Source organism: Ornithorhynchus anatinus, chromosome 17, assembly GCF_004115215.2.
Source record: "Ornithorhynchus anatinus isolate Pmale09 chromosome 17, mOrnAna1.pri.v4, whole genome shotgun sequence".
NCBI lineage: Eukaryota > Metazoa > Chordata > Mammalia > Monotremata > Ornithorhynchidae > Ornithorhynchus > Ornithorhynchus anatinus.
In genome coordinates this window covers 7,214,257-7,225,633 of record NC_041744.1, presented here as the reverse complement: position 1 = coordinate 7,225,633, position 11,377 = coordinate 7,214,257, and the positions used below count along the sequence as shown (strand labels likewise).

Genomic DNA, 11,377 nt, shown 5'->3' with positions numbered 1-11,377 from the left:
GCCCCCTCTCTCTTATGACCGTGGAGAAAGTTCCAGACCTTCCTCGAAGGGCCGATCCCTCCGCCGCCAATTATTCGCCTCCCTTGTTACTAATCATTGCCTTCGAGGGGCGAGAGAGGGTCGAACGATTCCGATTAAATAGTCCTTCCTATTGTCTATAGAGATTTCATCAATCAGGTGCTCTTCAGATCCTAAATTCCAGCCCCTGCCTAGGAACTACTTTTCGCAGCGGACGCATCCTGCATGGCGCACGGTGACGCGTCTGACGTACAGCGCTCTATAAAAGCCGAGCTGCAAGGAGGAGAGCGTCATAATTAAGGCGTCGTCCGTAGTCGCAGCAGCGGTAGCTACAGCAGTTTCGACTCTTCTCTGCATCCGGAACAGGTAGTAGGGGGACGGGGGGGCGCCGTCTTTTCTCTGGGGAGGGTGGGGGGAGGTTGAAGGTGTACGATTTTTTTTTTGATGCGGGGTCAAAGGAGCAGGTAGGGAAGGGCCAATATGGCGCGCAGTTCCGATCCTTTCCGGAAGTGCTGAGTCACTGCCGTTGACGTTAGACCTCCCCCCCCCCCCCCCCCCGCCTTGGCTCGCTCCTTCGGCCTCCCGAAGACGGTTAACAGCCTCCCCCTCCTTCCCTCCCGTCTCTTCAGGAGCTGACACGGATAACTAATATTCCACGGAGGATCAATTCTTAAAAAGTCATGATCCCGTTGTCAGCCGAGGTGGGACAATGCTGATGGCATTTGTTAGGCGCTTACTCTGTGCGAAGCACTCTTAAGCGCTGGGAGGGGGATCCAAGGTGATCAGGTCGTCCCAAGTGGGGCTTACATTTTACAGAGGGGGTTACTGAGGCATTCCAGGCATTTAAGACAGTGCTGTGCACACAGGAAGCGCTCAATAAATACGTTTGAAGGAATGATGATGAGGGTACTTGTTAAGCGCTTATTATGTGCGAAGCACTGGGGTGAGCAGGTTGTCCTACGTGGGGCTCACAGTCTTAATCCCCATTTTACAGATGGGGGAACCGAGGCACAGAGAAGCGACTTGCCCAAAGTCACAACTGACAAGCGGCGGGCCTGGGATTAGAACCCATGACTTATGACTCTCCAGCCCGTGGTCTTTCCAATGAGCCACGCTGCTTCTCTACGAGTAGTTTAGGGAATAGAGGGGAAACTAGCAGGGGTTCGATACAAAATAACCATCTAAAATGTGGGAGGGAACTGTAGAGCTTGTTCGAAAGGGGGAAATCTCACATTGAAGACTCAGATGAACTTGTGAGAAGAGGGAAGTGTCAAGAAGCAACGAAGGGGTATGAACCTCAGATTTTTAGTCTGCAACCAAAGTACTTATATTGCTGTGGGGTTGACAAGGTCACTGCCCCAGTAATGTCGTCCTACGTTGGTTTCTTTTTAACTTAAGGCACTAAAGTGCTTACAGGTCAGTCACTGTCCAGGGTAAAAATAAAGTGAGAAAAGGCTTCTGTCCTGTCCAGGAGGCATAGTCCAGGAGATGTCAAGTGACCTCATAAGTACTGAAGAAAAATTATTTGTTATACAAGTTACCTGACTTGATACTACAAGCTTGATATTAGTCATCCATGAGACATCACAGGAAGTATTTAGTGATGTCAGTATTTGAATATGCAGAGTTGTGTAAGGGATAAGTCTAGAATGTTTTTGGTCAAACTCCTCTGGTGACCTTAATCAGGGGGCTGTAATGATTATAATTATGGTATTTGCTAAGCGTTTGCTATATGGTGAGCACTGTTCTAAGTAGATACAAGGCAATCAGGTTGTCTCATATCTCTTGTTTAACAAGTGATATCAAAATGGGCTTAATCCAGTCTGGTCAATCCAGGCATGTGAGTTAAGATTTTTTTTTCATTCCAGTTTAGGACAGGGGGAGAGAATCTTCCATCAAAGGAAGGATGACGTCTCTTTCATATTATATAAAGAAAATTAATGAACTAACATGCACCTCCAAATTTCACAGGTCAAAATGCAGATTTTTGTGAAGACCCTGACGGGCAAGACCATCACCCTGGAGGTAGAGCCCAGTGACACAATTGAGAACGTGAAGGCCAAAATCCAGGACAAGGAAGGCATCCCTCCTGACCAGCAGAGGCTGATCTTTGCCGGCAAGCAGCTTGAAGATGGTCGCACACTCTCCGACTACAACATCCAGAAGGAGTCCACTCTGCACCTTGTCCTGCGCCTGAGGGGTGGCATGCAGATCTTCGTGAAGACCCTGACGGGCAAGACCATCACCCTGGAGGTAGAGCCCAGTGACACAATTGAGAATGTGAAGGCCAAAATCCAGGACAAAGAGGGCATCCCCCCTGACCAGCAGAGGCTGATCTTTGCCGGCAAGCAGCTTGAAGATGGCCGCACACTCTCTGACTACAACATCCAGAAGGAGTCCACTCTGCACCTTGTCCTGCGCCTGAGGGGTGGCATGCAGATCTTCGTGAAGACCCTGACGGGCAAGACCATCACCCTGGAGGTAGAGCCCAGTGACACAATTGAGAACGTGAAGGCCAAAATCCAGGACAAGGAGGGCATCCCTCCCGACCAGCAGAGGCTGATCTTTGCCGGCAAGCAGCTTGAAGATGGCCGCACACTCTCCGACTACAACATCCAGAAGGAGTCCACTCTGCACCTTGTCCTGCGCCTGAGGGGTGGCATGCAGATCTTCGTGAAGACACTGACTGGCAAGACCATCACCCTGGAGGTAGAGCCCAGTGACACAATTGAGAACGTGAAAGCCAAAATCCAGGACAAGGAGGGCATCCCTCCCGACCAGCAGAGGCTGATCTTTGCCGGCAAGCAGCTTGAAGATGGCCGCACACTCTCCGACTACAACATTCAGAAGGAGTCCACTCTGCACCTTGTCCTGCGCCTGAGGGGTGGCATGCAGATCTTCGTGAAGACCCTGACGGGCAAGACCATCACCCTGGAGGTAGAGCCCAGTGACACAATTGAGAATGTGAAGGCCAAAATCCAGGACAAGGAGGGCATCCCTCCCGACCAGCAGAGGCTGATCTTTGCCGGCAAGCAGCTTGAAGATGGCCGCACACTCTCCGACTACAACATCCAGAAGGAGTCCACTCTGCACCTTGTCCTGCGCCTGAGGGGTGGCATGCAGATCTTCGTGAAGACCCTGACGGGCAAGACCATCACCCTGGAGGTAGAGCCCAGTGACACAATTGAGAATGTGAAGGCCAAAATCCAGGACAAAGAGGGCATCCCCCCCGACCAGCAGAGGCTGATCTTTGCCGGCAAGCAGCTTGAAGATGGCCGCACACTCTCCGACTACAACATCCAGAAGGAGTCCACTCTGCACCTTGTCCTGCGCCTGAGGGGTGGCATGCAGATCTTTGTGAAGACACTGACTGGCAAGACCATCACCCTGGAGGTAGAGCCCAGTGACACAATTGAGAACGTGAAGGCTAAAATCCAGGACAAGGAGGGCATCCCTCCCGACCAGCAGAGGCTGATCTTTGCCGGCAAGCAGCTTGAAGATGGCCGCACACTCTCCGACTACAACATTCAGAAGGAGTCCACTCTGCACCTTGTCCTGCGCCTGAGGGGTGGCATGCAGATCTTCGTGAAGACACTGACTGGCAAGACCATCACCCTGGAGGTAGAGCCCAGTGACACAATTGAGAACGTGAAGGCTAAAATCCAGGACAAGGAGGGCATCCCTCCCGACCAGCAGAGGCTGATCTTTGCCGGCAAGCAGCTTGAAGATGGCCGCACACTCTCCGACTACAACATTCAGAAGGAGTCCACTCTGCACCTTGTCCTGCGCCTGAGGGGTGGCATGCAGATCTTCGTGAAGACACTGACTGGCAAGACCATCACCCTGGAGGTAGAGCCCAGTGACACAATTGAGAATGTGAAGGCCAAAATCCAGGACAAGGAGGGCATCCCCCCTGACCAGCAGAGGCTGATCTTTGCCGGCAAGCAGCTTGAAGATGGCCGCACACTCTCCGACTACAACATCCAGAAGGAGTCCACTCTGCACCTTGTCCTGCGCCTGAGGGGTGGCTGTTGATTGTTGACTTTGCTTTTACAATTGCCACATTTTGCACTGTGCCTGTAGTAAACGTTTTGAAGTTGCAAAAGTGAAAACAGGTCAATTTTACACCCTAATAAAGGTTTTTGTTGCACATTAAATGTCTCTCAATACTAATGTAAAACTGTAAATTGTTGCGCGATTTGCAAGCATCATGCCAACATATCAGTCAGACAATTCAAACAGTTCAGTATGTTTCCAAAAAACACCTTTCTTCAACAAGGGTTGGTTAATCCTGGATGTTACTTAGTTTTTTGCTGTCTATATCCAATGTTGCTTGCTGGAGGTAACAGCTTCACTGCAGTCTACCAAAAGGGTCTGTGTGGAAACACTGTCCTGTAGGTTAATGTTGAACTGGTTGTGGACTTTGAAAAGTAAGCTTGTTTCCACTAAAATGGTAATCGGGAGGAAAAGTTCTTTTCAATTCAGGCTAACCTACTTCCATTCTATTTAATGGACAAGAATTAATTGGAAATCTTAAGTATACCTTTTATATTAGTCCACTGACGTGTTTACCTTCAGGAGAATAAAATAATTGGCGTGAACAAGCCAAGATACGTTTTAATAGTTGAACCTTAAAGGCAGGATCTTAACAGTGGATAAACCTGGAAATATGGGAAATGCTTCCCTCTTCACCACATACAAGTATTAAGGAGTGTTACTGTGTGCAAAGCACTGTACTAAGTTATTGGGAGTACAATATAACAGACATTCCTTGCTCACAAAGAGCTCACAGTTATTTATTCCAATCTGTTTACGGTGGAGTTTTTTTTAATGGTACATGCCACACACTCTCCTGAGCACTGGGGTAAATTCAAGATAATCAGGTTGGGTAGTCTATGTCCCACATAGGCCCCCCTCACTTTACAGATGAGGTACCTGAATGAGATGACTTGGCCACATCAGATAGACAAGTGGCAGAGCTGGGATTAGAACCTGGGTTCTTATGACTCCCAGGCCTGTATTCAGTTGTATTAAGTACTTACTGTGGGTAGAGCACTGTACTAAGCACTTGGAAAGTGGAATTCAGCAACAGAATCCCTACCCAACAAAGGGCTCACAGTCTAGAAGCCTGTACTGTATCCATGAGGCCACACTACTCCCCTTTTCGTTATTACATTGTCTTAGTGACTTTTTAAATGGCTCAGATCCAGGCTGGTATGTGTCTTAGTTGGCCTCCTAAAATTCTGCATTACTTGATTCCCTGCTTCACTGCATCCTTCAAGCATTTTGTCATCCAGTTTCCATGAGTAAATGTGAGTAATGAAGTGAGTTTTGGTGCTGGTAAACTGATTTCATTCCAGGACTTAACTACTTGTGGTATTATGTTGTCTTAGTACTATTTTTTAAATGTGGTATTGAAGTGCTTACTATGTGCCAGGCACTGTTGTAGGTGCTGGGTACACACAAGGTAGTCAGGTTGGACACAGTCCATGTCCCATATGCGGCTCAGTATTAATCCCTGTTTCACAGATGAGTTAGCTGAAGCACAGAGAAGTGGCTTGCTCAAGGCCCCACAGAATGAGTGCCTAGTATGCAGGGCACTTTTGAAAGTGCCTGGCCAAGTGTAATAAAATTAGGATGTGGTCCCTAGCCATGAGGAAAATAGCTGCCCTGCAAGGGATCTTGAGTGCACTGTCTGGAAATGAGATTGTCAGAGTCCACTTTGCAATTTATCCTGCACCTAAGGGGCGACATGCAGATCTTTGTGAAAATCCTGATGGACATAACCTTCACCTTGGAGGAAGATTTTTCCATTATAAGATGGCATCTACCTGCCTATTATGGATAGGAGCTGCTTGTCCGGAGGTGAGGTGTTAGAAAGAAAAGCAGTGTTGTCTAAATAATAATTATGGTATTTGCTAAGCACTTATGTGCTGAACATGGTACTAAGCAATGGGGTGGATACAAGCAAATCTGGCTGGATGCAATCCATGTCCCACTGAGGGCTTACAGTCAATCACCATTTTATAGATGAGGTAACTGAGGCACAGAGAAGCAAAGTGACTTGCCCAAGGTCACACAGCAGACAAGTGACGGAGCTGGGATTAGAACCCATGACCTTCTGACTCTCAGGCCTGTGTACTATACACCATGCCAAGATTATGCTCAGTACATAGAGCCTGGGCCTGGGCATCAAGGATTTGGATTCTAATTCATGAACAAGTCACTTCACTTCTCTGTACCTCATTTACCTCATATGGAAAATGAGGATTTAGATTGAACCCCATGTGGGACAAAGTCTGTGTCCAATGCGATTACCATAAAAGCTCACTGACAGATAAACCTATCCTTAAAATGGTAAGGGGGCTAGAAAACTTTTAAAAATGGCAAGAGTAAATCCTAATAATCTGCTAAAAAAGCCTTAAACTGCTAATTCATGCCATTTCTCTCCCCACTAACCCCCTTTCATCTGGTGACAACTGATAAAATACTGTAGTTTCATAGCTCTTCATTCTAGACGCAACAGGGGGCAATAGATGACAGCAACTAGTATTTGTAGTAGAGAGAGATCATGTGGATTTCAAAGGAAGAGGTGGTGAGCAGGGGCAAGGAGCAGGTGGATTTTTCTCTTTTGTAATATGCAGGCTTCCCTCTTAGGGCCACACCTGGAGAGTTTCCAATACTCTACCAGGCTTGGCTATGGGAGGGAGAGTCAAGCAGAGGCAGACCCATTCCATTCCTAGCTTAGCCAGTGGCTAGCGAGTGGAAGGCAATCTGCTACAAGTCAAAACTCACCCATGCTGGGCAGCCCCAGCAGGGGAGAGACTCACGTTTACTGTGCAGAAGGAAGCAGTGGTAAACCACTTCTGTATTTTTACCAAGAAAACTCTGTGGATATACTGACAGAACGATTGCAGATGGAGAGCGGGACGTCCTGAGAGAGAGATGTCCGTGGTATCGCTGTGGGTCGGAAATGACTCGATGGCTTAAGACAATGCATAGAGAATAAGAAAAGCTGAGACCCATGAGGTGATATCATCTGCAGTGAGGCAGATCTTGGTGAGGGCTAGTAGGAGCAGTGGCTTCATTTGGAAGAGGTCACAGATGAAGGAACGTTTGCTCCTGGTGGAATGGGAATCCACAGACACCCATGGGGAGTGGGACTGGGGACAAATAGGATAGGGGTGAGCTGAGAGGGGTGAGTGTGCTCTGCACATAGTAAGCGCTTAAATACCAAAATTATTATGATATTGGAAATGGGGATTTGGAGTAGCAGTGAAGTTGACAGAGATGTGAGCAGGGAATAGAGGAGGTTATGGTTAAGTCTCAAGGGGCTCAGACACCAGTTCTCAAAGCTGCAGGAGAGGCAGCGACCACAGGCCGGCAGCATTTCACCACCAAGAAAATGAGCCAATGACTAAATTTGAACATGGTGTTCTATCATGCTGTGCAGGCATCCCAAAAGCTGACCAGATGTTTATTGACGTCCTCTTTTAAGGAGTTATGCTGTTCTCTTCCACTGCTGTGGCTGATTCCTGGAACACGCTGGGAGAGATGGAGCCAAAGAGGTGAAAAATCATCACTCAGCATTAAGAACTTCCTGTGCCTTTCTGGTCCCTCACAGCTCAGAACTAGGACTCCAAAGAAAAGGAGTATGCATTCAGTAGTTCTGTCTCTGAGGATGCTTAAATATAATTGGAATTTGTTGTGGAATATAAGTGCTTATGTGCCAGGCAGTATACTAGAGATATGGGGTAGATGCAAGATAATTGGGTTGGACACAGTCCCCATGCCACATGTGACTCACAGCCCAAGTGAAATGAGTTTCATCTCTCAGATGAGGAAACTGACGCCCAGAAAAAATGTGACTTGACCAAGGTCATACAAGAAGCAGACAAGTGGCAGACCTGGGATTAGATTCCTGACACTCCATGCTTTTTCCACTAGTCCATGCTGCTTCTTGATTTCCCAGCCAATCCATTAAGTGTAAATGTACCATTTAGAGTAGAATTAGGTATTTCAAGATCAATTTATAGAGCCAGGGTGGGTAAGAATAAAAATCCTCTGGAGATGCTGTACCCTTTTTCTTTCTTTACTCACAGCAATAAAATGGAGTATTTGAAGGGAGGGGAGTATAGTTTTATTCTCAGAATGCCATTTGGAAGCTGTGGAAGATTTGTCTGACAGTGGAAGGCTGTAGTATCGATGAGAGAGAAAATAATGGAAGTGATTGGGTTGGAAGTAGCTGGGCACACAAGCCTTCTGCATAGCCCTGGGGAATCACTTCAACTGACAAATGGCATCTACAGTGTTATTTTTGGAATGCTGCAAAAGTGGACCATGTATATTTTTCTCTGAAGCTTTGAGGTTTTGGGCTTTTTTTTTTTTTAAGCTAAGCAGGCTGGTTTGGAAAAATGTTAAAATCTCACAAAGTCTGTTTCTGAGAGCAAAATTGATTTCAAGTTTCAAATTCTTCAGTTTTAGAAGAGCACTTAAAGAAGCTGATTCTTATCCTGAAAGCTGCAAATGGAGAGGAGCGGAAGATGTGAGGAGCGACATTTGAGGGAAACTTACGGTAAGTCTGAGCTGTCTGTTACCGGTGAAATCCAGCTAAGAGGCCTCCCAGGCACTGTTGACTGTTCCTTCAAATCATTGGCTTAATGTAAAGCAGCAAGCAGATAAGCCAGCGCAATGTTAGACATTATTAAGAAAAATGGAAATAGAACATAAATCCTAGTTTTGCCATTATATAATTCCAGGGTTACCGGCATCTGGCATTTGATGTGCAAGTCAGGTTGCTGTTCTTTACCAAGGATATTATAGAGCTGCGGAAGGTATGTGGAAGGTGGTGACAGAAATAATCAGCCAATAAGCTTCCTATGAGGAAAGCAAACTTCTCAACAAAACAAGGGATCCAATGCAATTCAGTGATAGGTTCAGAACTAACAAAAGGAAATACCTGACATTCTTGATTTATGGAATTGGTTACGGCTTGAAGATGTGTAGACTAAAATTATCTTTGTGCTTGATTTGGAGTGGATACATTAATGGGGGAGAAATCTATAATCAGTTTCTAGAGGAGAAATTAGGGATGTGGAAAGAAAAGCTAGGGATGTTGGATGATACATCCCTCACCATTGGAAACCATCACATGGATGCAAATGTTTACCGCCCACTGTATTTAGTGACTCTTTTATTTGTTTGGAACCTGCCAACTTCAATCTTCCTTGGGTGTCCCCCGTCTCGTAGGATTTGGTGAGTGATTCTGAGTTATCCTGTCCTCACCCTTCAAAATTTTGTAAACCTTAATTTCAGCCCCTCTCAACTTTCATCTTTCTAGATGGAAGCATCCTAAGCCTTTCAGGAGTTCCACAAATGGAAGCTTCTCCATAATCATGGGAGCCACCTATATAGAATCCCATTTTTCCTGAGTTCTCTCTTGGCCAGGGAGAGTCCAGGAGCTTCAATAGTCTTGTTTGTAGGCAGAAAGTGTTGCAAAAAGAGAGAGGCCCTGCCCTGAGGCTGAATAGAAGAACTTGGTGAGGACTGGACTGGACTGGCTCTGGCTGAGGCGCCTGTGAAATTCATCCCTTTCCTGATTGAATGGGGGCTTTTGCTATCATCTCTGGTTAGATTGCTCCCTCTTAAAAGCTGGTTACATTTTTCTCTGTCTCTTACCCGTAAATGTTGAGTTCCTAGATTTTATAGATCACAGTTAATCCTCCAGCTTCTTGACTAGCACCAGGCTCTTGAAAAACTATTTGGAGGTGAGTGAGTTAGATAATTATTATAGTATTTAACCGCTTACTATGTTTGATGTCATGTTGTACTCTCCGAAGTGCTTAGTACAGTGCTTTGCACACAGTAAGTGCTCAATAAATACGATTATTATTATTAATAATAATGATAATAATATGTACCAGGCACTGAACTAAGCTCTGGGGAAGATACAAGCAAATCGGGTTGGACACAGTCCCTGTCCCACATAGGGCTCACAGTCTTAACCCCCATTTTACAGATAAAGTAACGGAGCCACAGAGAAGTGAAGTCATTTGCCCAAGTTCACACAGAAGACAAATGGTGGACGCAAGATTAGAACCCAGGTCCTTCTGACTCCCAGGCCCATGCTCTATCCACTAGGCTATGCTGCTTCTCATGGAGTAGTGTATGTGTGAGGTGGACTATGATTGGCAGACAGTCTGGTTCCTGCAATTCTACAAGATCCTCACTCTGATCATTTTGCTAAAATCACAGCTTGTGCGGCCTGTCCTGAAAATCTTAGCTTTCTGTTGAATAGTCACCAAATGAAGACAAGTGAAAGAAAAATTTAGAAAAAATTATAGTACCCTCACAGCCTTAACCCTTCTAGTAATTAGCGATGGAAAAAATAATGAAATATATTTTGAGTTAGAGTTCTTTAAAAGAGGCATTAAAAATGACCTAGTAAACACTCTGATTTTCCTTCTGTAACTCTCCAGTCACCAATATAGAACTGTGCACTCGCTGGGTGCTAAACAGTGTTCTAGGATAGATGTCATTTAATGTTCTAGGGAAGAAAGGTGTACAGATTCAAGGTGTGGTATTAGATACTAATATATGCCCCCAGAGGAGAAGAGTCTGATCTCTCTCTATGTTCTAACCATCAGCATCTATCTGAAAGCTTACAGTGCTCTCAAGCCTGGTACTAGCTGCTTGGGGGCATACAAAGTAAAAAAATTGGTCCCTTCCCTTGAGATGCTTAGAGCCTAATACTGTTCTTCCAGGAGTTCCCTCTGAGTTTTGAAGCTGCATTTGCTCTCTCTTGCCTGTAATGTCCCTGAAGAGGTGATAATAGATTGGAACAGGTCAACTCAGATTTTCTGTAGAGGAAGCTGGTATCAGTAGAAGGAGTTATGTAATTAAATTCTTACTTTGTGCAGAGCATTATAAAAGTACTGGGGAGTTTTGCAGGCTTTCTCTGGAGGTGGTATGAAGGGGTGCTTCGAGAACTGGTAAGGCCACAGGTCCTCCCCATTCCCCCAGAATAGAGAGGGAATTATTGGGGAATCTCTCCCTGCCACTCACCAGAAAGTGGAGGGCCCCAGTAATTATGGGGTGTGAGGCAGAGCCATTATGAGGGGATACCCTGAAAGACTTAGATAAGCCACCCCCAAGAATGACTTAGTTACTTACCTTTTTCCACCTTTTTGGTCTCAAGTTCAGCAATCCTTGTTCCCGTTCCAGCTTTTTTCTGATCTGCCTTCTCAGTCTCTTCTTTTCCTCTTTGCGAAACCACAGAAGCCCAGGACTGTTTTGGTGAAAGCCTCAGGCCTGTCATGGGCACACTAATGGCAGTCAGTTTCTTCTAAATGAGGAATGC

General features: G+C 46.0%; 2 protein-coding genes and 1 non-coding gene across 5 annotated transcripts in view; all 3 read left to right on the top strand.

Annotated features, from left to right (window-relative positions):
• The first annotated feature begins 281 nt into the window (after positions 1-281).
• On the top strand, positions 282-4,175 carry LOC100077981 (polyubiquitin-C). Of its 2 annotated transcripts, none has more exons than XM_029081868.2 (2): positions 282-384; positions 1,990-4,175. In XM_029081868.2, exon 2 carries the CDS (start codon positions 1,996-1,998, stop codon positions 4,051-4,053), a length of 2,058 nt encoding a protein of 685 aa, XP_028937701.1. In that variant the 5' UTR covers positions 282-384; positions 1,990-1,995; the 3' UTR covers positions 4,054-4,175. The 2 variants fall into 2 exon arrangements, with proteins under 2 accessions (XP_028937701.1, XP_001508904.3); XM_001508854.5 differs by lacking the exon at positions 282-384 and adding an exon at positions 644-719.
• A 2,490-nt stretch (positions 4,176-6,665) lies between these two features.
• Positions 6,666-6,803, top strand: LOC114818060. Its single transcript, XR_003765881.1, has one exon. It is a non-coding gene; the product is annotated as a small nucleolar RNA SNORA7 (small nucleolar RNA).
• Positions 6,804-6,924: 121 nt separating this feature from the next.
• Positions 6,925-11,377, top strand: part of TRPV2 (transient receptor potential cation channel subfamily V member 2) — a 35,495-nt gene continuing 31,042 nt past the window's right edge. Inside the window, exons 1-3 of one of the 2 annotated variants that reach the window (XM_039914501.1) lie at positions 6,925-7,077; positions 7,517-7,586; positions 8,497-8,593. The gene's annotated coding sequence lies outside the window, so the exon portion shown is untranslated. Of the gene's footprint in view, positions 7,078-7,387; positions 7,587-8,496; positions 8,594-11,377 lie in introns of those variants that run through there. The other variant, XM_039914500.1, reaches the window with a different exon arrangement.